The sequence below is a fragment of the Phasianus colchicus genome, chromosome 10 (assembly GCF_987193195.1).
Source record: "Phasianus colchicus chromosome 10, bPhaCol1.hap1.1, whole genome shotgun sequence".
In the NCBI taxonomy this organism is placed as follows: domain Eukaryota; kingdom Metazoa; phylum Chordata; class Aves; order Galliformes; family Phasianidae; genus Phasianus; species Phasianus colchicus.
Window position 1 is genome coordinate 3,941,024 of NC_143445.1, and position 27,301 is coordinate 3,968,324.

Here is a 27,301-nt window from a genome sequence, read left to right on the forward strand (position 1 = left end):
TTTGTTGTTGGGTTTCTTTTTTGTTGTTGTTTCTGGGTGTGTGTGTTGTGTTTTGGGTTTCTTCTTTTAGCTCCAAAATGGTTACATGTGTCCATGGAAAAATAAGCTTCTGCCAACCAATTTGTGATGGATTGTTTTAGGATTGGGAGAGGAAAGTATTTTAAGGTACACTTTTCCAGTAGAGGTTTTAACAGTACTCTGATAGATGTGGGAGGCTGTGGCATTTGTAGAACCCAAGGGCACACCCTGAGGCAGAGGCTGTCAGACAAAATGCTGGTGCCCCTCTGTGTAGCAGTGGCTTTAGGCAATGCTCTGGTTTGATCAGTGAAAGAAAGCAGTGCTAAGTGCCTGGCAGCAAACATGGCAGTTGTTGGTAGCTGCCTGGGCATTATCACTTGTTTGCATTTCAGGTGGCTGTTGGCTTTGAGGCACAGAGGGTGTTGGTCTGGGTGTGCAGAGAAGCAATAGCAGGGCAGGTCCTGGCAGCAGTCTCACAGAAGTCAGTGGCCAGCAGCATGTGTTGGTTGAATATCAGTTTTCGGACTGCAGAATAGATCTCACGTGCATGTTTTAAGAAAGGCTGGTTGTATCTTTATAATCTCTTAAGTAACTCACAAGGATCACAGCGTATCAGTAGGTTTGCTCCAGTGCCATGAGGCTGAGTCAGTGTCAGGTTAGGATGGAGGTGTCTACCACTATCCAGATTCTGGAGTTCGTTGTAAATTCTTGAGGTAAAAAATATGGCTTTACAGAATGAGAGACTGGTAATCTGACTTGATGCATCTGTGGTAGCACTGATGGCTTTGTTAGATTACTTAAACTGTATAGTATACAGAAGAAGTTGATCTTGAAGGTAATTATCTTGCTCAGTAGCAGAGAGGATTTTTTTTCATGTTTTTTGATGGGTTTTGTTCTACCTGTTGTTCTTGGTTTAAACACCTTCCAGATTTCTTGCTTGTCCGTCTCGAGGAGAGCATGAAGTTCTTGGGATGGTAGGTTTGTTCAGTCTGTTGGGAAGAAAACCTGGAAGATTTGTGGTGGAGTCAAATCAGAGTTGCAGTGTTGTTCTGTTGATTACCAGGTTTAGGGGTTCCTGTAGCTGCTCTGTTGGTTTATGGGACATAGTAGGATTTAAGGCTGGGTAATTTTTCAGTCCCAACTACAACTGGGAAGGTTGTAGTTTTGGATTGTTTCAGAGTTGTAGTGGTGCACATGGTAGGTGAGGGGTGTGTGGTCTTACATGGGGTTGGGTTTTCTCAGGAAAGGGTTAGGAAGTAAGGTTTGATTCTACATTTGGTTGTTGTCATTGTTGTTTTAATAGTTTATTGGCCAACTTTATCTTGCCTTCATTTGCCACACGTTTTAGCTCTTGTTCAGTTTTCACAAACTTGTTCTAGGAGTTTCATGTATTTGTAATTTAGGTATTTTAATGCTCTTTCTGTTAGCAGCTACATGAGGTTATCATTTTAGTGCATATTCTCCTAGAGCCTTTGTGAGCACCCAACTCACAAAGATGAGGACTAGCATGAGCCACTCCCAGAGCTCTGAGTTTACATGAAACTCTGAAGTGCTTGTTTTCTTTGCTGATCTGCACAAATTGTTCTGCAGCTCCCCTTGTCTCTTCTCACTTGTGCCATCTGAGAAGAGACGGAGCAAAAAACAAATGCCCAAGGAATAAAACTGCAAATCCTTATGAGTTTTCTTCCTTCCTCCAGCGTTCTGCAGGTCAGACTTTGCTTCTCGTTGTGAAAATCGGTTTTATTGTTGGCAGTGTTCCAGATGCAGTGCCAGATGTCCTCTGCAGCAAAAAAAAATTACAGATGAGTAAACACTCTTCTAAGGTAGCATAAAAATCTATTAATGCTGCTTCTGGTTCGCCTGCAGACTGTCCACAAATATGGCCCATTGTGCTTTGTGCTGCACACAAATAAAAACTCAAAGCTTTTGTGTCCATCTAAATGTGTTTGACTACACGAGGGACTCCTGCTGTCCCCAAGATGTGGATTATTTTGCAATAATAAGCACTTATTCAGCGAAGTGCTTGACTGAGGATTTAATCAGTGGATTTAATTTTAATTATTGTCACACGTGGATTTCACTGAGGATAAAGTCACAGAAACATTAAAATAAATGAGGGGTAGAGGAGGTAAGGAAGGATATTGAGTTGATCTGGTTCTCGCCCTTTCCTCTCCAGCAGGCAGTTATACTTGTGTTGTGTTGTGTTAGCAGACCCAAAGCCTGGTCTGGTTTTCCTACTGTGTATCAATCTTCTAGGAGCAATCTCTGCAGTGGTGGATAATTTGCATTCTTTCAAGCTAACTATCAGAGTGCTTCACTAGATCTCACCAAGTTTTTCTCAATGTCTTACCTGACTTTTCTGAGAAAAAGCATTTATTCCCCCCTTGCCTTCCCGTTTGGCAGTTTGTATGTGCTGAGGAAGAAGTCATCCTTCTTCAATCTTGTCTGACTCCAGCCTTATTGTCTTGATGCCTTTCTGTGCCCAGCTGATACTGTGCCTCCTGCAGCCCTGGTTTGGCTCCCTAAAACTGCCTATGCAAAAACCTGGAAACTTGAATCATTTTAGTGTGCTGAGCTGACTTACTGCAAAAGCAAACAGACAGGTATCCCATTCTGCCCAGCAGCGTGTCTCGTTGTGTTAGCTCAGCTATCTTCTAAAACCTAAACCCTAACACTAAAAGGGTATAGTGAACACGTAGACAGTCCGTATCTTCATTCAGTCTTTTTCCAAGTTCTCATTCCTCATTCTTTTGTTTGGAAGATGACTCCAGTTTCATTTCTGTTTGCTAGGCAAATTCTCTCTTTGCTCCTTGGGCTTTTTTGTGACTTTCAGTTCCCTTGCATCTCCCTAAAAATATCATTGAGTTTATCTTATGTCTCCATCTGAGTTGTGGAAATATCAGTGCAGAGAAGCAGAAGACTTCTTACTGTCTATTTATACTCACAATCTGAGGGCCTAATTTCTTTACTGCCCTTTTAAAATTATGTTTATTTTACGTTCAAAGCAGGTAGATAGGAGAATAGTAGTTAAATAATCCCAATGGGTAGATGAGAAGGAGAAAATGCTTGATTTTAGTTATGCCACATGTTGGCGTAAGGTTAGAATTCTGTGCCATAACTCCAAGTCGTGTGCAGTCAGACCATAATGATTTGCCGTGTGAGTGACGGCACGCCTGCAGCCCGTCAGCTCAGTCACAGTTGTGAATGCTCAGCACTGCAGAAAATCAGGTCAAGTGTCGCGCTGGGTGTCCGCAGAGCCAGGAGCAGCTAAAGAGTCTGTAGGAATACAAGGGAAGCAAGCTGGTTTTCATGTCTTCAGTCCATCGGGTTTACTTGGATTTTAAAATAATAAGAATAATCTGGAAGTTGAAAAAGACGGGAAAGATTTGTTCTTCAGAAAGCTATATCTTACAAGCAAACATTTGCAACAAGTTGTTTGATTAATTTCTTTAATATCAGCCATTGTGGGTGTTATGAGATGATAAATGAACGTATTTGAAAGCTATTGAAACAAACACTGGAGGTGATCAAACAAAACTGAGTGATGCGTGTTGTGAACTAAGCTGTTAAAACCACGGCTAACAGATTGTCATCTTTTCTATGGAATCTTGGTAGCACAGGCCTTTCATCATGCAGGAATTAGCTGCTCCCTTCTGGAAGTACCGGCAGAATATACAGAGAAATGGATTGCTTTTGGCAGTACACACATTTTTATAGACAGAAAACCGAGTAGAGGAATGTAGTAGTATGACTTAATGCTTGGAGGTCTTTGTCATGTAAGAATTTTATCCCCAGCTCTGCAAGAAGTGATTTGTGTAACCTTTCAGTGTGAGGTCTTGCATTCGTAATTGTGAAGTGTGCAGAATATTGCACAGTGGAAAGTGAGACTTATTTTTCTGGCTGGCTGGGCAGGACATCTCTAAGCTAAAAGCATTTGGTGAGAGGAAGCAGCAACAGCTGTTCTGTGTGTTGTTTAGAGTCAGCTCTACAAGTTGGTGCAACTGTAGATAAACTGAGGAGAAAAGTGAAATCAAACACTACTTTAAAGGGGCTGCAAGAGGTTACCAGTAGGTAATCTTTTTCCCCACACTATGGAACACATCTGGAAATATCCTTAAAGAATTGGGGGTATGAAGCCTTAGTCCATGGTAATGGACATCTGCTAAAACCTTTCATTTCGTGTTGTTCTTGGCTTCACACTTCTCAGCTTCCCTGGGAGCCTACTTTTTTTTTTTTTTCATTTTACTTATTAACTTCTTATTGAAGTTAATTGAGGAAAAGACGGACTGTCTTCAACCAGATGCCACAGACTTCAAAATCACTCCTTCACTGCAAAACAACACTATGCCTGTGGCTCTGTCCTACTGGGGACCTCAGCCCAACACACCAGCACATCCCCTGAGCTTGGGCAGAGCAGGACGGTCATGGCCTGTGAGTGCTGGCAAGCACTGCCAGTATAATTTGTATGTTAAAAGTGTGATGCATTTTTTGTGTAAAAGAACTTCAGTGAAATTATCTTAAAGGTAAGCTAGCTAAGCTGTATTGGTTGCCCTTTAATTATAATGCTAATATTCTATTCAAAGTTAGGTCTGGAAGATGTCATTTAGCATAGATTTCAGCTTAAATGGCTGCAGGGTAAACAAATTATTGCTTCAAGTTCCAAACCTGGAGCAGAAATAAAGCATACACTTTTAGAAATAGGTAATCCACAGCAAACTTAAAAGCCCTCCACAAGATCAATAGCGATGAATAATGAAGAACACATCGCAGCACTTGGTGAATCGGTTATATTGTTAGTTCCTCACAACTTTTTTTTTTTCCCCTGAAGATTTAGAATTTATACTTGAAATTCCTAAATATTATTCTCACTTTGCAAATAGGACAGCTGAGCAGGAGGGATTTAAGCAGCATGCTCAAGGCCATGCTCAGGGTTGGATAAAGCAGTAAAATGCTGGAATTCATCTGCCTGCTTGCAAGAGCCTCCTTCTCTCTCACCTTGGTTGATCAAAGCTTTTGGTGCTCCGTGGGAGTGCAGCATGCTGCTTTCTAACAGCATTGCCCTTTGCTGCTGATGTGCAGCCCTTTTGTGGCTGTCAGGCACCTCTGTTGGGTGGCATTACTGAGGGGACAAGACTTGGCTCTAAACTGAATATGGAGAGCTCGAGTGTCACTGGTGCTGCGTCACAGCTTACCGTCATGTGTAGCTTCTCTGCACAAGCAGAAGTTTGGAGCTTTCAAGCTTCCTTTGAACCTTAACAGAATGATGAAGTGTACTGCTTTACTGATTTTAAACTTGAAAGAAAAGGTACAAGCATGGAGGGAGAAAGAGTCATTTCAAATGGAAGAGGCAGCTGTGGTGTATAGATGTTACCCATTCAATAGCTGAAGATATCGTTCCATTAGAATGAGCCACTGTTTGAATATCTTTTCCACCAAGTTGGAACGAAGTCACTTGGTCAACAAGGAAAGGGTTTTGAAAATGGGAGTAAATCAGATACTCGTTATCTTTTATTTTGCTTATCTTCTGGGCGATGGGGTTAGTAATGATGTAACTCCTATTTTTTTGTGTGTGTTTTTGTTTTAGGCTTTGGCTTCAGCTCTATAACATGTAGTTACATGGTATGTAGTAAGGTCAGCTGAACCTTGTGTTGCTTCAGGCAGCAACCAAACCTGTCTACTTTCAAGGTCAGGTTCAGCTGTTGGTTTATCTAGTTTGGCTGAAATGGTTTTACTTCAGCACCAGAGAGGCAAATTATCTAAAGACTGCAAAAAGTAGATAGTTTTTATCATTAGGAACTAGAGAAAATGCTGATGAAATGTTGTAAAATTATATGACTTTTCTGAAAGCTGAGCTCCTCGTGAGATATGACTTGAAGAAAAATTGCCAAAACTGATCATTTACAGGAAGAGGTGCTTTTTCAAATACAGTTTTATTTAACATTCATTATAAAAAATGAACATTATATAAATGGCTATTGTGGTTTGTGCATTGGTTGTTATAGGTTGTTTAAAAAAAACAAACAATAAAACAACTGGAAGTGAAAACATTTACTTGTTTCCCCAACATATGTTTAACTGAATGGTCTATTACTGCCTGCTTCGTGTCCTGTTATTGGTCATTTTTAACTATCACAGCATAAATTGATGTCACCTTTGAGCACAGGTATGCACGTTTAAAGAGCTGCAACCATGCTAAGAGCATTAAAACTGGGCTTAAGAGAAAACATCACACTAAGAAAAAGCAACCCACCCTCCCGCAATAGAAGCAGCTGGCTGCATTTTATAAGGACTTAATCAATTGTGTCATGTTTATTATAGTGTAAATAACACCTTACTCTTCTCTTCCACTCTTCCTATGCAACGTGTAAGGAAAAAAAATGACAGAAATGGGAGTCTGTCTCAAGCTTTCAAGAGTGTATGTAATTGCCTTTATGTGACCGAAGGAGACAGAAGGGGGATGGGGGAGTTTCATTTTTTCATTTTATAAAAGCATCATCTTTGAGAAGCAGGTATTGCTTTTATTAAAACCAGTCCATAATGATCAGTGATTTCTCTACAGTTGTCAAACTTGCTTTAATTACAGGACTAAATTGAGAACTCTGTTCCAAGCACATAGGACTTTTTATTAGTCCCTGTAGTAACTTACATTTCATTTCCAAACCAAGACAGAGCAACATGGGTGATAATTTGAGACTGAATTTTGGAAACAAAGAGTGGTGTTTCTTTGAGCTTAGCAGTTTTACCATTGTGTGAAGTTGCAAGATTTTCACAAGGCTTTTAAGGGTTTCCTAGCTTCAACTGAGGAAGAAAGACATAAGACTGAGAACAACAGCCAGCACAGCTGTGTTGGGTACAGGTGAAGGATACAGCTGGCTTGGGCCATGTAAGGGGTAGTGGCATTCCATGCAGTGTAAGATGCCACTGCTGGTCAGTCCCAAGAATTAATCAGGGTTGTGACTTTTCCATTTGGGCTTCTAGTTGTTCATTTTCCAGCTTGCCAGCGCTGATAGTTCTTATATTTAGCTCTCCTTGGCTTAATCCTTCTTAACTGCCTTTAAATAAGCACAAGACAGTAGAAGGGCAACTTCATTGTCTTCTAGATGTCTGAGTCTGGACCTAACCACGTACAGCTGGGTTTTTTCCAGCATTGTTTTGCAGTTTCTTGTAAAGCATATAGGCTTGGGGAAGATACCACAGGACCCCACAGTCACCTTTGTGTCAGGCTGTCCTGCACTCACAGTGTGTCAAGGCTGTGTGTCCAACTTCCTTGGTGCTTCAGTCTCTTCTGACTTAAGAGCTCACCTCTTCTCCCTTGGACTTTCTATGGACTTAATACCATACTTTCTTTTTTACTAAATTGTATCTGAGCAAGCATACTTTCTAGTTAATACATTTGAGCATGATAGCTAAGTTAAAAAAATAAACTAAAGATTTTAAAAAAACCAACCAACTCTACGTAACAGATGTCCAGAGTGCCTTATATGTCCGTAGAGAATGCTGCACATGAAATACACATGAGTTTTCACAGAATCACAGAATGGCCAGGGTTGGAAGGGATCTCAAGGATCATGAAGCTCCAACCCCCCTGCCACATGCAGGCCCACCAACCTCCACATTTAATACCAGACCAGGCTGCCCAGGAACCCATCCAACCTGGCCTTCAACACCTCCAGGGACGGGGCATCCACAGCCTCTCTGGGCAGCTGTTCCAGCACCTCACCGCTCTCTCTGTTAAGAATTTCCCCCTGACGTTCAACCTAAATCTCCCCTCCCTCAACTTCAAACCATTTCCCCTCGTCCTGCACTTATCTACCCTTTCCAAGAGTTGATTCCCCTCCTGCTGTAGGCTCCCTTTAGGTACTGAAAGGCTGCAATGAGCTCACCCTGCAGCCTTCTTTTCTCCAGGCTGAACAAGCCCAGCTCCCTCAGCCTGTCCTCATAGGGGACGTGCTCCAGTCCCCTGATCATCTTTGTGGCCCTCCTCTGGACCCTCTCCAACAGCTCCCTGTCTTTCTTGTACTGGGGGCTCCACACTTGGACGCAGTACTGCAGATGGGGCCTCACAAGAGCAGAGCAGAGGGGAACAATCACCTCCCTGTCCCTGCTGGCCATGCGTGTTCTGATGGAGCCCAGGATACCATTTGCCTTCCAAGCCGCAGTTTTCTTGAACTTCTTTTGAAATTTCTTTTGAGAAGTGAGATTGATGCCCTGTATCTTTCCAGATTTAGATAAAAACAAACTGTCGATGCACGATGGATAGATTTCCTTTGAACAATAGTTAGCATATGAAGGAATGTGTATAAGTACATGAGCTTGTGTGTGCATTAAAAATATTTATTGTGTTTAAAATAAAGGGAACGTATTACTAACTAAGACAGTTATTCCAGTGAAAAAAAATGTATACCTCATGGTGTACACGACATGGTGACACGGTGATGAGATGCTGTAAGTAAAACTGTTGATAGCATAAAGGAGTAAGTGCTGGTAGAAGTAGCTGTATGCATCTGTGAGTCTAATTAGAACTGTAATAACCAGAGGCAAAGAAGTCTGTTCACGTTGTACAGTTACAATTTTGTTAAATAAATATTGATGTAGAAGGATGCAAATAGTATTTTACATGTTGTACTGTTTTGCTTACACTAGCGTAGTACTGTTTAGATAGTGTGATGCTTCTGCCTTGATTTAGCACATCTGCCATGTTGCCCCATTATGTAATGGCAGTCGCTGCTGTCACAAGTCAACTCCTTGGTCAGTCTTCTGCTACAGAGGTATTACTAGTAGGCCTAGCAGTGCCATGCGTGCAGTCTGATTTATTGCTTAAACTTTGGTTTCATCATTAAATATTTCCTATTGCGTCTTGATACTTGTCCAGCTTCTGATTTATCTTCTCTGAAGTTCAGCCATGTAGATCTGTGAGCCTGTTAGTCCGATTTTAGAGCTGTAGTTCAAATAAGGGAATATCATCAGGGTTGTTGTCATACCTAAATCAGAACTTCTGTGTTTTGGTGTGGGTCTCCTGCCTTTATTCAGAACTAAAAAAGGCAGTTTCTTATGAAACCAAACTTTTATCTTTCAAGTTTATTCTATTGTTCTTTGAAGAGAGAGTAGATTCCTTCAATGTACATCACAACATGCTTTCTGGTTGCTCACGTTCATATATTTATCTCGTTCATTAAAATTTTCTCAGTTCTGTTTGCATTTTTATATTAGTTACAGTAAATGCATATGGGAGGTAATAGAAAATACTTTGTTTTGATTACACAATACAAAGCCCTGAAGCAGCAGCTGAAGCAAAACCCTAAGCAGAAGTGGAACCACGGAATGCAGGAATATGGTTTTGCTGTCCTGGGGACGCCGGTCCTGAGCTTCAAGTGGACTAATAGTGATCATGCTTCAAACTGAGGGCAGAACTTGTGTTTACAGTGGTTTTCATTCAATGTATGACTGTTCTGGAATCACAACTAACATTTTTTTTCTCTTTTTTACAGACTGGACTTTGACATTCTTTTCATGACAGAGGTTTCCAAGTAGTTGTCTTGCTATAACTTTGAGAAGAAGTTCTATGTAGCTCTTACTTTCGAGAGTGCTGCAAAAATGATTACTTCAGATTTGCCAGTACTACAGTGAGTATGCACTTCTTTATGTATTTGAATTTCTCAGCTTTCAAAATGCAGAAGTGAGCAGGGAGCAGACCGGTGTTCCAGACTTTGTGTGTTGTCATAGGCTATAAAACTTAAGGGTTTCCTTTAAAGGATGGTTCCTTATATGGAGATTTTACTTTGATGTGAAAAGCAAAAACAAGTATTTGCTTCTTTTATGCTTCTTAATGTTGTTAGATTTCAGAAATAGGAATGGGCTTTTGTTACAACTGAGCACTTTTGTGTATTCCAGGAGAGTACTTTTTCTTCCAGTGAGCTGTACGTATTGTGCAAAAAGCCTCAGGCGTTCACGTGTTCTGGTCCAGCCAGCCCCGCAGTGCTGTTTCCTCACAGTCCTTTTCCCGCCCTTTTTAAAACCCGCCCCCAGCATTGCTGCCGGCCGCGCTGATTGGCTGAGCCGCGCCTCACAGAGCTGGCTGCAACCGGCTGCAGTGCCCGCGCCTCCTCAGTGCTGCAGCAGTCAGCGATCAGTGACTTGTTAGGAATGGAGAGGTGAACGTGGAAGTTAGCACTGCGTGTGAAACAGCCTTCCTTCTGCGACGTTCCTGACCTCAGATTTAAGTCCCTTTAAAGAATCTGAATGTTTCAGCAACTGTGAAATTATTTGACCTTACTAATAGTATGCCCAGCATTGCTGTTATCTCCTGTATTTTTAAAGCCATTTTCAGAGAGAAGCTAATTCCTGTGGTGAGCCGGCAGTGGGTGGCTGTGATGGGTGCCACCGAGCGGCAGCGCTCCAGGAGATGCTCTCAATATTTTCCTGTGTGTGCCATGTTCAAGTAACAGTGTGTTTGTGAAATGTGCCTAGGACAGAAAGCTTTTACGTTTTGTCACTGTGATGATGGGAAAGGGATATTCCCATTCCCAGTTCACGAGTCTAAATAGCCTTAAGAAGCAAATGAAACAGCGTAGAATTTAAGGTTATATAATGCATATTAGTAGATTCTATTACTCAGCACGCCAGCTGAGAAGTGTGAGGGACATTTGATTTTGAAGTTCTGTTCAATCCAGAGATGATTGAGGTGACAGTAAACCACCCATACTGTGGTCTACTTAAGTGGGCAACTTAAAACAACCAAACCAACCTTTAAGGCCGTCCTTTTAGACAAAGAGTCTGAAAGTCGATTTGTTAGGTTAATATATTTTACTTAAAACAGTATCAGTTATTCCCTCTCAGAATTCTTCCCTTTGAGGGGACACAAAAAGGTGAAATCTTTAATTTTTCTGGATTCACTGAAATGGCTTCAGAATGTCACGAAGGCAGAATGCTACGTATCCATCTTTCAGACGTAGCACAGTGCTCTGTCTGGTTTATGTGACCTGGGTGACTGCTGAAAGCCGTGCCTCGGTGGGATGAGTCATGTTTGCTGTGAGGCATGCTCTCAGATTTTGAAGATCAACCATGGGAGCTGATTCATCCATGATTCATGAGCCTGTGCATTTAGCCATTTTTCTCTGTGAATGCTTTTCTTCACGAGGCTGAGGCTGGTAGTAGCAATTACTGGATTTATGTCTCCCAGAACCTTGAGCCACCTCAACAACACAGACAAGGTCTACAGAAGTGTTTTTATTTACTAGAACTGGTATACGAACATAGGTTTTTGCTGTGGTTGTTTCTTTAGTTTTGTTTTAAGGGCATGGTATGAATTACACAGCTAAGGCTTTGTGTAGTAGTAGAAGGAAGGTAAATTTAATTCAGTTGATTTATTTTACAGAGGTCTGAAATTTACTGTATCGACGGAAATATTTTCTTTAGAAGCATGACATAGCAAAGGACTGATGAGTAACCCATTAATTCTTCATTACCACATGGTTAGTTTCATTAGCCAGGATTTACAACTTCAGAATAATATCCAGAGTTTTTAGGAGGCATTCTGGAGTTACTGCCAAGTTTTCTAGAATGCCTGTGCCACCACAGAAACCAGAAAGAAAGGCAGAATATACTTAGGTTCCTCACAGAGGTTCTCTTCCTTACTTTGTTCAGCCTGGTCTTGTAGGTCTCCTCACGCTCTGCCAAGTTCTCTCACGTCTCTGCCATGTTCAAGGTGTCTTGGAGAGGAAGAACTTAGCCTTCAGCACTGCTACATTTCCTCTCATGCAGCCTGTTTAGGCCCACTTTCCATCCCAACAGCTTCAGGAAAGGTAAATGGAAAGTTATGACAGAGCCTAGGTTTTTCTCTCAGGTGACGAGCCACACACACATAAAATATAAGGATAGGATAATTCTGGTCTGTTAAGTTGCAGGAGACTGCCACAGGAAAAATAACTTCCTAGCGGCTCTAAAAGATGTGTAGGGAACAAGAGAGATGGATGCTGGCCAGATGCTCCTCTCAGTAAGTGTTACAAACCTGACAGAACTGCAAGCAGTTCTGAGATGCTTTGTTCCTCCCCTGAGTTCATAACTAAGAAGAAAGGAACATGGGTGTGTGTATTCAGAGCAGCTGTAAGGCTTCGGTAGAAGCAAGAAGCACTTCCTCCCACACACTGAAAGAGCTTTAGGCCTCAGTGCAAGGGCCTTTTTGTCCAGGAGCTGCATGGTTCCAACAGAACTCCCTGCTTCTGGAAATACTGCAGGTGTTTGTTTTCATGTTAAGTCAGCCAAGGACTTTGTCACCCCTCTCTATAAATGTGATCTGCTTTTTAATTTGTTCCCCTGTTACACGCTTATGCTCTCTGTACTAAGAAATGTTTTCTCTTCCCCACTTAGTGTTAGAGGGAGATTGGTCTTTTTAAAATTTTGAACATTTGTACTTGAGAACCTTGTCTAGACCACCTTACCATCAGTGGAGGGAAGAAAACTCATAAATTGTCTAACCTGTTTTGGACAGTGACTTTAGCATAAGGTATATTGCAGATTTTCAGTGTGTATTGTGTACATCTAAAAGTAAGATGAAATGAATCTTACCTCACTGATTTCTCGGGACTCTCCAAAAAAGCTTCCAGCAAATGAGAGGTGTTTCAACAGGAGAATCAGAGAAGCGTGCTTATCAGGTTTGAGACTGCACAAAAGTGAAAAGGTTAGTAATTATTCAAATGTTCATTTCATATGTAGAGCTCTGAAGCAATTGCTAAACACACAGGTTTCAATAGATGGAATTAGACTCAGACACTGGTGTAGCAAAATGAAGATGTCCATGGACTGGGTGCATGCAAAATAGCAGCATGGTTTGATTTATTTCCTTCCATAACTCAGCATTTCGGGAAAGTGGTAGAGCCATTTGTCATGGCAGACTGCTGAATCTGGTTTTAATAGAGAAAAATATTTGTCTTGATGACATTAGGTGTGTGGTTTTGTAAGCTAACAAAGTTAAAGCATTTCCACAGAAATGTGGTATTGTTTGGACCACCCCATGCCTGATACTTTTTTGTTAGGGTTCTGTGTGGATGAGAGCAGCTGTTTTTTTCTACACAGAGCAAGAGTGAATGGCTTTAATTTATCTGGAGCAACAGAATGCAGCAGATATTTTTATGTATGTTCCTCTCTTCTGCATTCAGAAGTTATTAAAAAAAAAAAAGCTGTCACTGTGAGGCAAATGCATGTTTTGCACATTGAGTTGTAGCATGTGCAGGGCCTGGATACATCCATCCACATAGGCTTTGTTTTCATCTGTATTTGCTGATTTGGTTTTCATCCTTGTGAAACTGTTTAACCAAGTCATTTTGAACTGTTGTTGGGTTTCATTGATTTTTTTTTCCTTCATTTGGTTTCATTTATTATTCAAATTCATATCTCGATGTTGAGTTTTTCAAATTCCCTGCTTAAGGAGCAGAAAAGTTAATTCTCTAATTCCATCACACCTAAACTTCAGTTTAAGTTGTAGAAATAAAAACATATAAAAACATGCAATCTGAAAACCCGAATGTGCTTGAATACAGTTTGTATTGAATGTGGGCACATGTGTTTCTGGGATATGTAGACTATTGCAGGGTAGTCCATCAGCATTACTGTCAGGAAAGCAGATTGCTGTGTCTTCTTCTGTGTTCCAACTTTTGTAAATGTACACTGCATGGTGTTCCTGTGCTTGTACACTGGAAAAGGTCAGAAAATAATTCCTCAAAATACTACAGTTTCAGCATAGTTCCACAAAATCATCTGTGTTAGAGGGGGAATATGCTAATTTAGGGAAATAAACTAATTTCAGTCAAGACAAGTGTCAAGAAGATTTTTGATTCTGATATAGTGATATTTGCATCTTTCTGCATTACTAAATAGCTTTCTTGGTGATGCAGCAACTTTCTGGTATTCCTGATGAAACAACAAAACAAATGAACAAAAATCACTGACAGCCTGGAAGATCTGTGTAGGTCTTAGCTTTTCAGTTTCCACAAACCAGATCACTAATGCCTTTTATACTGGAGGGTTTATAATTTAATGGAATAGATGTGATTTTTTTCCCCTTCCCTCCGTACAAGTTTTAGTGCAATTTAACTGCCCTCACTTCAAGAAAATTATATTCCTTTAAGGAAGTCTGTGATTAGAACTAGACTTGACCCAGCTTTGAATAACCTAGGACATTACTACAGGTATTCTTTCATTTGTGGAGATGTCATGCACTGCTGGTCTTGCAGACTAAGAACAATGCACATCATTAACAGATGGTTTTGGTTGTGGGTTTGTCTTGGGCAAAATGTAATGTCTTGGAACATGACTTAAAAGCTGAGTTTCTTCAAGCAGCCAGGTCTGTTTTGAAGGCAGGTACATGTGGGCCTGACTTATAGGGGGAAAGAAGAGGAATTGGAGGTAATGAATGTTTTTCCCTACTGAGTATGGCCTTAGTCTAAACCAGGAATTGCTACAATTACTATGGGCTTCTCTGCTAATAATCTGAGCTTTGTGAGGTTTCTTTTGTTTGTTTTTTGTTATTATTGCACAAGTGGAAGCATTTTCCTAGCTACAAGGATCTTCAATGATTTAAGATTGAAGTGAGTCCTCTGGTTTGTGCCTCGTGGTCACTGTTAATCCTTTTTTATTAACAGCTGCACAATGGCGTTGTCTTCAAGTGTGATTAAAAACATGATTTAACCCTTGTGGGAACTTGTGCAACTGTCCTAACAATGTGGGAGCCAGATCGGATGCCCGATTGGTTTCTTTCTGACCTTAAAAGCAGCTCAAAAATACTTACAAAAGAAAGCTGATACTAGTGAATATACTATGTAGGATGGGTATGTTGACAATGTGCTGCTTAATATAGTGAGTTTTTGAAGTGCAATTGATTTCAAAGGAAGCTGTTAATTTAAATAAGTTTCAGTCTATAAAATGACACTCCAGCCCATAAAAGGTAAGGACTTTTGCCAGGGGTGGCATTGCTTGGTTCCTTAGTTTGCAGAATAAATGTGGCAAGCCTTTTAATGCTTTTTTTTTTTTCCTGATTTAGGACTAAAAATTTAATCAGTCAGTTATAGATTACTTGTTGATTTCAAATCATTTTCATTTATCTAGTATTTTTCCCCCCTAGGGATTCTACAAATGAAACTACTGCACATTCAGATGCTGGCAGTGAGCTTGAAGAAACAGAAGTCAAAGGAAAAAGAAAAAGGGGCCGTCCTGGCAGGCCTCCAGTATGTGTAATTTAGTTTTATTTTGTTATGCATCTATCTAAAATTGACTGCAAACTGTTTTTCATCTAATCGTCTTGTGGTCACATAAATAGGCTTTTAATGAGCCCTATGTCAAACGATGAAGACTTGTAGTATGAAGTATTTATCAGATTGAAATACAAGTGTTTGAAGTAATTAAAAAGGGACATAAAAATGAGTTCATATAGCATTTTAAAATTTACTAGCTCTGTACTGTTTTGTTGTTGTCATATTACAACATTCTTCCTGAGCAGAATCTCACTGAACATGACCACTTTGTCTAGAAAGTTGTAATGATTTTTTTTTCAAGTGACAAATGACAGCTGAGCCATCCTCTTAGGAACTGATCATCTCTTGGTGTGAGTGGAATAGCTTCAGCATAGTACTAACAATGTCTCAGAAGATCAATTAATGCATCTTAAAAAATCATATAATTGGCATACCTGATGTTCTACATATCAGTAGGGAGCTTCGACTTCTTATCTAACATACAACCATAGTTAACCCATGATTTTGCTGTCTGCTGTGTAAGATTTGCTAACAGACTGCTTTTCTTAGCTCTGTTTGGCCATTTCTGGCCCATAAATGGGAAGATGCAGAAACAATTCTCTATCACACAGGTTAAGGCAGGTTGGTCTTGTATTTTCATTTCTTTTACAAATTACTACCCAGTTTATTAGGAATGACTGAAGTTCTGTTGTGTCTTGTGCTCTTTTTTAAGTTCAAGGCTATGTGATGCAGTTCTTTTGTTTGACATCACTTAAAATACAGAGTGTGGAATGAGATTTTTGGTGGGAAGTTTTGTGTTTGCTATTAATTGTTTTGATTCTCCTCTTAATGTTTGTCTCCAGGTTCACCCCTATATTAATGCCTAAATATATAGTGCTGAGAGACTGAGATTTCGTGCATTTGTTTTCCTTTTTATCCTAAGAGCATCCACCCTAAATCTAATTCCTAAGCATAGCTAGTGAGGCTGTAGGAATGGACAGAAGCGTGTGTTTCTGTGTGTTTCTGTCTAGTATGTAGACAAAGCACCCTGGCTTTCAGTTTGCATCCCAGTTTCTGGAGTTCATGAGCCAAGATTTTAGGTCCTGAGCTTTTCTTGGCAAGTCTTACTCCTTCCTGAAAGTTTTTGGGTCACCTTTTCTGTGAGGCTATATATTTTTCATCAGGTAGATAAGCTTACCTTTTCTTAACAAGAAAGATGTACAGAGAAGAAATCATCTGTTTACACAGTCTGTAAGAAAAGAGTAAAATGAGAAATTCTTAATATTTCATTAGTGAATGTATCCGTTTTTAGATTCCAATTGGAAAAAAAAAAAAAAAGTTGGTGCAACCTGATTGCTGACCAAGAAAGCTTTCAGTCTGTGAGTTGAAGGTAAACACACACTGCTATTATTACACTCCCCCTTCATACTGAGTGGAAAAGAGAGGTGAATGTTATAAAACGTATTCCTCATCCCTCTATTTGAGCATATTAGTAATAACTCCTGTGAGAACATTTACTGAAGCACATGTTCAAGTTTCTACAGGAGCATTTGCTTATGTATAGAGCAAAAACTCCAGGTTTTTTAAGCATGCAAAGTGTTGAAAATACTCTTCAGCTCTCTTGACGCTGAGGGCCAAGATGCTGTGAAAGGGTCACCTTTATGTTTTTTAGAAATTAAAAAAAAAAGCAAATCTAGTGTTCAAAACCAAGGAAGACAATAGAAAATAAGTAGTTTTTGTAATTCTAGTTTTCTAAAATGTGGACTTTTTTGCATAATTCTGATTTCTTGACTCCTTTCTACCTCTAACCCAAAATCACAAGGAAGATATATTGGGACTGGAAGGGGTTCAGAGAAGAGTGCAGTGATGGTCAGTCGTGAAGACACTGGGGTAGGAGGGACTTTGTGAGGTTCTGTTCCAACCTTTTCAAAGCACGGTCAGTTTTGGGATCAGAGCATGTTACTCAGAGCTTTTCCAGTCTGGTTCTGAAAACCTTGAGGGCTGGATAGTATGCACCCTCTCTAAGCAATTTGTTTCATTGCTTGATTTTTCTGCTGCAAAAAAGCTTTTTCTTTTTACTTGATGAGAACCTTTCTTGTTTCAGTTCTTGACTGTTGTCACTTGTCTTCCCACCATATGCTGTTGCAATAAGAGCCCCACTGGGGAAGTGTTCCCAGCCCCTGACTGTATTGGGCCAGAACCAGTCACAGTATTCCAGATACAGGCTAACAAGTACTGAGTGGAAGAGGATAATTCACTTCCTTGATGTACTGGCTGTGTTGCATCAGTGCAGACTAGGCTGCTGATGGCCTGTACTGCCAGAACACACTGCTGTCTACCATGACTCTGATGTTATTTTCCACAGAATTGTTTCCCAACTAGCCTGCAGCCTGTCGGTGCAGGGATTTGTTACTCTGCCATGGGACAGGTCTTTGTCCATTTTGAAATGTGAGTGTCCTGTTAGCCTAGTCCTTCAGACTGCCCACAGCAGTCTTGCCCTTGATATCAGTGAGTGGTCTCCGTGCCAATTTCATGTCATCTGCACACTTGACAGAAACCCATTTTCTCCCTGCTTTGGCCATCTATAAAGATGTGGAATAAGACACATTCCAGTGTAATCTTCCTTCATATCCTTATTGCCAGTCTCTGGGTAGAGACTGACATGTTAGCCACTGTCCTCTGAGTTCTCCATTTCTCCACCCATCTACTTCTGTTGTCTGCCCATCTAGATCACAACTCCCCAACTTGCATACTGTGTGAAATTGTTGAAAGCGTGGCTAAAATTGATAAATAACATTTACTGCTTTCCCCTCACCACAAATTTTCTGAGTTTTTGTGATGGCTTGAGACAAAATGTTTGTGTTTGGATCCACAATGGCACCTTGCCTGCATAGTTCATACTGCAGCAATGGAAAGGAATAAATAAGTATCATCTACAGACTGAAAAGGAAAAAGCCACCCAGTCTCTGACATCCTTAAGGAGAAATGCAAACTCCTTTGAAAGACTAATTCTAGGCATTTAAATTTATAACATTATTTGATATTGAAAATCATGGGCTTAGTAATTGAGGCATTGGTTTTGCAAACATTGGATGTTCACTTTCCTCCTCCTCCACATTGCGGACTCATCCCTGTTGCAGTCCTGCCTGGATTGCACAGCTGAATTGTCTGACATAGGAGGTGTGGCTCCCCAGCTCCTCCATCTGCTCACATCACTTGTAGCTCCTCCATAGCTACTACCTGTCTTTAGTCTTAGATGTATAACAGATTACAATATTTAGAGCTATTCTGCTCAACTGATATTCAGATGTTTTGTTTTTCATTTCTCTTACAGACTTAAAGAAAGGCTTTGTGCTCAAAGATAGTTATTGTTTCAGTATTTTTTTTCCTCTAACTAAAATATTATAATCTAATAAGAATTAATCTCTCCTCAGAAATGCTGACTTGCTTACATCCTTTAGGTCATTGCAGCTGTGGAGGCAGGTCTGCCATAAGCATATTTGGAAAGAAAGTTTACTCTTCTGTGCTGTTCTGTTACAGAGCTGTGCACAATGTACTCAATCAAAAAAACCCAAATGTATTTACTTTAATAAGATTTTAACTGTGGGGTTGTAGAATTGATTTCACATTTTATCAGAAAGGCAGACTGGCATTTTATTTCCAGCCTTCTTTTTCCAGAAAGACATTTTCTCACTGCAGTTGGGACACTTCTGTAAGTGATAGAGCTCATTTAAATAATTTATTTATCTGTTGGTAACAGATTTTTCTGATTCCTGGAAAACTTTAATATTTGGGGGAAGCTTTCCTTCCTGGAAGGGCTACTTTCCATGTTGCTCCCCCAGTTCTCTGGAGACAGTTCCAAGGAGGATGTTACTGGGTAGAGTACACAATTGGCTGATGAAGAGATTAATCATATTGATCCTGGTGAGTAAATCTCAAGAGTGTGATCTGGCTGCACTGAACTCATGCAGTGAATCTGGAAAGAGTCGCACCATGTTCTGTATTAGCACTGGTGTGGCTGAGGCAGGCCTCCCCTGGTCTGTGTGCACTTCAGAACAGCCAGGCTGTAGAGCAGATGCCCAAGGATCAATTGGCTGGGTCGGGTGAATCTGTCCAGTCAGTGGCTATTTACTGATGTATGTGTTTACATAAAGCTGTATGTGAGCATACCCAACTAGGTGTATGTTTAGTAAATCGTGTGCTGTGTGTATAAGGAGTGATGTGTGAAGTTCTCTGGTTGGAGCTGCTGAGTAACGTTAGCTAAAGAATGCTTTTTCTGTACGCTGCATTATTGAAATTGGATGCTCTCTTCTAGGTAGGGGATTTGAAACCCCAGTGTAGCTTTCACATTAGTGAGCTCAGGCTCAGATCAGTTATTCATTTATCTGTTGTTTTTGCCTCCTCTATTGGATCAGAGATGTCTTACAGGGCTGTTTAATTTCAGTTTCCATGCTTTATATTAACCTACCTGGCCTTACCTCCCCAGGATCTCAGAATTGCTTGGCTTAAACCTCAGCTCTTGGAGGTCTAAAGGAATGAGAGAGGTTTGTGCTAATATTTCAGCTATTGTATTTTGAAATGGGAGTAGCTAAAGATTGACTTGTTTGGAGGATAAGAAGAAAAGTCAGTCTGTTCCAGTGGTGGCAATTCTGAGATCTCTGCTGGTGTGTTTCTCATCTCGTAGTCCTGGAAGCTGCTGCATGCTGTTCTTCAGCTTCTCTCCTCATATTTCTTTTTAAGGCAAGATGAAGCAAAGCACTTTGGATGCTTTTGTTCCCAGCACAGACTGTACAGTTTTGCTTTCAGATACTTTTGTATTTATTTCTTTTGGTGTGGAGGAGACAGACCACAGTGCTTTCATATGTGAGATTTTAAATTTGTCTCATATCTGGATGGTAAATACTCGAGGGGATTGAGTTTTCCTCCTAGTTCCAAATCACATGCATCCTGATTAACAGGAGGAAGAAATCCTCTTGGAAGAATTTATTAGTGGTTTTGTGGTTTAGTGTGACATACATCACTGTCCTGTTTCAGCTTGCTGACCTGATATTTTACATCTGTCTCTTAAAACTGGAGTTGAGTAAGTCTTTGTGCATGTCACGCAGCTGTACATGAAGTGGGCATTAGTAGTCCTGTATCTTGCCTTTGTGTGCAGGATGAGGTTTTCCAAATAGGAGCACCTTGTTTGTTTCTGTGATGAAGTTCAAAGGACTGAGTCCAATAACTTCTATCTGGATGGCCAGATAGGTGGATTCTTTTTATGAGGATTCATTCAGGAAGAGCTCAAACCAGATGCTCTTTTGCTTAACAGTGTTATACAGCAGAAGTTTCTCGTGATGATGCCTTTGAGAGGCAAGTTCTTCTGTCTTGCTCAAGTGGAGGGTTGACAAACTTCTGTCTTAAGAAGTGCGATGTTACTTTAAATTACTTGTGCTGTGAGTGCACATATAGGCTGTCACTGGGGGGCAGGTGGAATTAATGACCTGTAATTCTACTCTATTTCTTCTAGAAATATTTCCCATCAGTTTGGGCAGTGGTAATGGAAAATGTCAAGCCATTTTATTTTCTCGTTTTATTTAGTGTCAGTGAACTCTGTTGCTTGTTAACTCTATTACTTGATCATTCAAGTGTGAGTCACATTTTTTCCCTTCAGAATCTTTTTAAAGACATGAAAGGAAAAACGTTAGCTTATTTATTACAGAATTATTAATTTTCACAATGTTAGTCTAGTTACAGTTAAGGATTTTGTTTCCTGTTTGCCCTAGTGTAAGCCATAAAGCAACAGCTGAACCTGGTGGTCAGTAGTAAGACCATTTCAGAGTTTTTCTGGCATGTTCTGAAATTCCTACATTTCATAATGCTTACGTGGATTAATTCTCAGCCCTGTTTGCTGCCAGTTTAGCCTAATGCACAAATCCAAGAAGAGTAATTAATAACTTCTGTTTTCATATGACTGTAATTTGGAGGCTTTCATGTATTTGAGACTGGTATCTGTGACAGCATTTATCAGAACATTTTTCTGATTTTGAACATGAGCAGTCACTTCTACTGAATTCTGTGAGAATGAAACTAATGTCCATATTTCTAGTAGAAATTTCTGTGGAATAATGACATAACAGGGTAAAGTATTTGGTGTGTAGGTTGAGCTTAGAACTTGGTTTTGGAATAGTTAGAAAAGAGAAAACTAGGGAAACCTATCTTTGATCATCGTGGGGGTACACCAGTTCCATCTCAGCACACTCTGTTTTGGCACTCCCACCAGTCTGACTCCATGCACCTGGATCTCAGAGTGAAAGCACAGCTTTGGCTGTTACAGCCTCCTGCCCCCATGCAGCGCCTTTGTGAGGTTAAGAAGCTTCAAGCTTCCTTACTTTGCATTACTTCTTTGTCTCTCCCTCTGGACACCCTAGCTCACGTCATCAGCGTCCTGCTTTGTCTTTGCAGCAGATAGCTGCATTAAGAGGGATTATTAATGCATTTAGATACAATGTAGCTAACCAGTTTGCCTTAGCAGTGACTTTTCAGGGATCCCTCTCATTAACAGAAGAAAAGTCAGTCTTTTTGAGCCTGAAAAACTAAGCAACTTTAGGATTCTGACAGACTGATGCTTAAAATGAAAAACAAGCAAACCGCCACGGGTGACTGTCAAGTTAAGGGGACTTTAGGTAGAAAGCAGCAATTTTGGGCATCTCACAGGTGCTGAAAGGGTAGGTGAGATGGGGCACACAGTAACTGCTGTTGTTGCTCCCATTAGAAAGCACAGAATCTTTTTCCCGTATCTTGATGGGTGTTTGGTGGATCCAGAGGAGAGTGGATTTGATACGAATTTATTCCTGTCAGATCTCATGAAATGTCACTTGTTATGCTTGTAAGTGGTAGTCAGGTTTACTGGAGCCCAACTTATCCTTGGCAGGGGCTGGTGCTGTGTGGAAGCTCTTCATGGCATTTGAGGACATTGTTTTTTGGGTTGAGCTGAAGGCCCACCCTAACCTGTGAAAGCACGTCTCTCTTTTGAGATGCAGGACTACCTGTGCTTCACATTCTTGGTGTGTGCATTTCACATCCATCTCCTAATTGTTTTCCCTTAATCCTTGCAGGATTTAATATCGCCCTTTTGAATTTCATGTTGAGAGGAGCTGAGTATAGAGGGGCCATGTTCTGGCTTATGTTAGCATCTGTGGAGGGCATCGGCTTGCCTTCCTGCTGTCCTTTAGCAGTATTTCTAGCTAGTTCATATGCTTATGGCTTTCTGTCACCCACATTGAGTAAGCATTGGATTAGACATTCTGGAATGGAGTCATAGGATGCTTTAGTTTGGAAGGGACCTTAAAGACCAGCCAGTTCCAAACCCTGACACGAGTGGATACAACTCCCACTAGGTCAGGTTGCCTGGTGCTCCATCCAGCTCAACCTTGAACACCTGCAGGGATGGGGCATCCACCACCCTACGCAGTCTGTGCCAGGGCCTTGCCACTTTCATAAAACATTTCTTCAGATTATCTAATCAGTATCTAAATCAAACTACTTTTATTTCTTCACTCTTACTAAATAGTGATAGTGTGTCTCTTCAGAGCTTGGTAGATCGCAAACATTTAGTGTATTTATAACTTTCTTGTTGATAAAGGAAACTTTGCAAAAAAAATTTAATTGGGAGAGAACTCATATTCTTCTAATCATAAATGCAGATGTTATCTAAGAAGTTTTTCATAGATATTCTGCCATTATTTACGCTTTCTATCTTGCATTTGTATGCAAGTCCTTAACTGACTGTTTACAAGAAGCAGTTGCACTATTCCTCGCCCTTTTCTCTCTGTCCCCACCAGTGGTGATCCCTTTTAAAGGAGAAGGCTAGCCTACAGCTCTGTCTTCTACCAGCTCTATTCCAGAAATGAGATTCCTTTCCTTTCATCCTGGAAGATGCAACTAAAAACGCTGACTTCATGCTCTTTACTAAAAGCTTTAATGGAAACTGGGTGCCTGTATGTTCAAGGTAAATGGTACTGTGAGAATATTGTCCTCAGTACAATTTTAGAGTTGCTTGCATGTTGTTTTCTATAACAGTATTCCTCAAAACGGCTGCATTGTTCTGTGGCAGATGGCAGTTTTTGCTTTTGCCTGCCTCACAGCAGGGAGAAAGAGAAGATTTTGCACATGAGATTGTAGCAGGAATCTTAATTTTTTTCCCCCCAGAAGCTGATTTTTTTGCATAAGATGAAAAATTCAAACAGTTCACTACGTGATCCATCACAAGTGGGATCTACAACGTCTGATTATAAGCTCAAAAAATCTATTAAACAATCTAGGTTTACAGGGAAAAAGTTTTACTTAGAATTCTAAAGCAGGAAGGGGACTATTATGATGATCCGCCAAATCTGGCTGTAAATTTAATTATTTAATTTTATCAGAGTTGACGACTTGTGTCTTCGTGTACATTATTTTTCATTAAAGTTGTATAACTGCTTACAGAAAATGACTGTTAACATGACAAGTATATGCGTAATAAATTATTTGTTGTTTTCCAAAGATCATTATTCTGAAAGTTTATGTTGTATGCCAGCATAAAACACTTTTACTGTCCTGTCTGTAATTTGCTGTCATTCATCTAGTTTGAGTTATGCTGTCAACTGTCTGTTTGTTTTGATTAAGACTAATGTTGACGTGAACTGATGCTTAAAAACTGGGAATTCGGTGGTTTGGAATTCCTTGGCTTGACAGTGGCTTTTAGGTTATTTCTCAACAACTACTGATAATGGAAAATATACATACCTGACTGAATAAAGCCCTGAATTTCATAGCTGACTTTGCTTTGACCTTGCAGGAGATAAGACTGGAGACCAGAGATCTATTTTAGCCTGGCTTGTTCTGTGATGTTTGTGTATATATATGCGTGTGAGTGAATAAATGTGTGTGTAGTATCTATCTATGATGTATAAGGATACTTTGAGTGATGTCAGATCTCATAGCTATAATAAATTTTTCATTCTGCTGGTTTTCTTTGCCCAGTCTGCCACTAAGAAACCTCGGAAGTCTCCAGGAGACAAAGGTCGTTCTGAATCTGGAGCCAGAGGAGCAAGTCGTGGAAGAGCTAATGGCCACCCTCAGCAGAATGGAGAAGGGGACCCTGTCACTTTGTTTGAGGTGGTTAAGCTGGGAAAGAGTGCTATGCAGGTAAAATACCCAACTGTGTTTATACCTTCAGATTGCAGGGTATCCTGGCTGTAGGAGTTCGACCTAAGCCATGCTTTTGTAAACACTTGGATTTTTTTCATAAGTTGTATTGGTCCAATAAACTTTCATGTTTAACGTTATGTTAGTCTGTATCTGATAAGGAACAGTGAGCTGTGTTGGAGCTGGGGGCTGCTATGCTTCTGAAAGACAAGTGGCAGTTCAGAAAGTAGTTATTTCAGTTGAATTCACAAATATTTTGTTGATTGCTTTCAAGCTGAAAATGCATGTTGGTATTAAGCAGTCCATTGAACAATAACCTGTAGTACATTTTGCAGGAAGACAAAGTATAAAATGATACTTTTGTTGGATAGAAAGCTTTTTGTTTTCCTGTTTGTTTTTTTTTTTTCCTTCACCTTTCCAAATAGCTGCTGGCTATTTTGAGTACTTGCATCCCTCTTGCTGTCTCCACCAGAACTACAGAATAGAGCTAAGCTACTGGCCTCCACTTCCTCTCTAACTGAGGAGCAAAGACTGACACACCCTGAAGGCAAATTTTTCACCTAAGATGAATATCTAAGATCTTTTGAAATGCCTTACTTCTCTGTGTTTTGATCACATACTGAGGTCTTAATTTTAAAATAAGTTATTTATTAGCCTACATGAGGCCCATCTGAAGAACCTCTATAGGTGATTGTTTGTGTTTGTATGGTTCTAGTAAGTTGCTGTGCTTCAGCTATTTGTTTTTGGCATGCAAAGGAGGAATGGTGGGCCCAGAATACTGATAATCCTTTGCTGTTAAAAGCCAACAGCAGTTACTGCTGAAGGGTTGTATAGGAAGACCTTCTTTATTTTGCATTTCAACAAAATGGGTCTCATGCAACATCAACATCAGTTACATGTTTTGATTTTGTGAGGCTAACGTGAGAAAAACTGTAAATTAGGAAAATGAGGCTCAAAATCACAGTTTTGTTATTTTCAGCCTTCCACATGCACAAAAGCTATGGAATATTTTCTCTGGATTTCAAATCTGTGATGTAGAATGTTGTTCTTCTCATTTTCTGGGTTTACAGTTATACAGGATTGTCCCTTCTTGTCTAGTAGGTGAAGACAGAACAAATTTACTCCTAACAAAACTACAGGTTCTGTGTGCCTCTCCTTCCTACGTGTTTTACATTGAGGCTTCCAACTTGCTTGGATTTCGATGCTTTTTCAAATTTTGTTTTTGGCAGGATTTGAGGAAACATCTGGAGTCTATTTGCTGGTTTTACTGCAGTACTGAACATACATTCTGCTTTACGTAGTGTGTTTGTCTTAGAGTTACTGATATTTGCAGGAGCCAAACGAGAAGTAGTGAGTGATGGCTTTCATGTTTGGTGACTCTGTGTGTGTGTGTGGAACTGACTGATACATTTTATCTATTTCAAAGAAGTCTTCCTCAAATTAAATTCTAAAAAGAAATAATCTGTATGTTTGTATTAAGAAACCTTTGGAATTCAAATACGAAGGAATTGTTTTGAGAAATGTAATGGTTGTGTAAAAATATACAAGGGGTGTGTATATATGCATGTGCTCATGTGCTTAAAACATGCTCAGCCTGCATCTCATACACATGAGAAAAAAGTAGGTAGAGCATCTGGAGCTGTTCCTAAGAGGTGAACAAAAAGCAGAAGAGTAGGCAAGTTTGTCTGAAGGCACAGAGCATAAATGCCCCACGTTCCAGGGCAGCATTCAGGAGCTCTGATGCTAATTTCAAGACTGTGTGTCACTTGTGTCCCTTCCCAAATTTACTGTTGATTAAAAAAATATTCCAAAAATAATAATAATAATACCAAATGCTATAGTGGGGGAGAGGATGCAATTATAATGGGATTAAATTATTTTTACTTTGAATTTCTGGATAATAATGCCACGTGAAACAGAGGTAATAGTTGAGGGATTTTGTGAAACAATGAGGAATGCTCAGCCTTTTTTTTAGCTCATAGTTTTGATGCAAGTTTTAGTTGTGGATTTTTTAGCAATTTGTCAGTATTGTTGATTGTCAGAGAAATGACACGTATTTGCATTTGTCAGAACCTATTATTTACTGCTACTTGTTATTCTTCTGTAATATGAGCCTGCTTTTATTGTAGTGCTCTTAAGTTTACTTCCAGCAATGGAAAACAGAAAAAAATCAATTAATACAGTTTCAAATTACATGGGAATTTTACTTCATGTGCTTTCATTTCTGATCTGTCTGCTCCAGCTGTTTGCTCTCAGGATGTATTTTAGTTGGTAGATTTTTTCTGGCTTAGTATTGCCAGCTCCTGGAAGTCCAGCTGAGGAGTTGTATTCAGTTCCACCTAATTTTTTTCCTCTAGTTCTCATTGCAAGCTTACTGCCATTTAGTTCTTCCAGGGAAGCAAAGTTGTGTTAATATTTTGTTTTTCAAGTATGTATGACTTCAGAGGTGTTCTTGGCCTATGGATCTTTGCCTGTTTCATGAAGTGTTAGCTGTATCCATCCATCACATTCTCACTTGAACTCAGTAAATCGATTTGATACCCACATTAGCCTAGTACTGGGTTGTTGGGATTGGTTTTGTTTTTTAGCCTTTTGTATCATTAATTGCTTCAGAAGTTGGAATTCTCTTTGTATGCAGTGCAGTGTGACCTTACTGCTTCTGATGGTATGTTCCTTTAATCCAGTAAGACTGTTCATAGAGCTATTTATGCACACATTTTTCTTTTTTATGCAAATGTGACACTTTCCTGCTTTTTATCATTTGGCTCTTTTCTTTACCTTGAATGCTGCAGATATATCCACTATATTTCCCCACCCTTAAGTTTTGTAGGCCGAAAAGACTGCATCATCATTTCTCATGTTAAACTGCCTGAGCTCACACTGGTGAGTGT

At 40.0% G+C, this 27,301-nt stretch overlaps 1 protein-coding gene across 3 annotated transcripts in view; it reads left to right on the forward strand.

The window, feature by feature from the left end:
- STAG1 (STAG1 cohesin complex component) overlaps nt 1–27,301 on the forward strand; it is a 164,764-nt gene that overhangs the window by 26,461 nt on the left and 111,002 nt on the right. For all 3 annotated transcript variants that reach the window (XM_090147033.1, XM_090147031.1, XM_090147032.1), the window contains exons 2-4: nt 9,507–9,641; nt 15,134–15,236; nt 24,246–24,410. In XM_090147033.1, coding sequence (XP_090003159.1) covers nt 9,613–9,641; nt 15,134–15,236; nt 24,246–24,410 — 297 coding nt within the window. In that variant the 5' untranslated portion in view covers nt 9,507–9,612. The remainder of the gene's footprint in view (nt 1–9,506; nt 9,642–15,133; nt 15,237–24,245; nt 24,411–27,301) is intronic.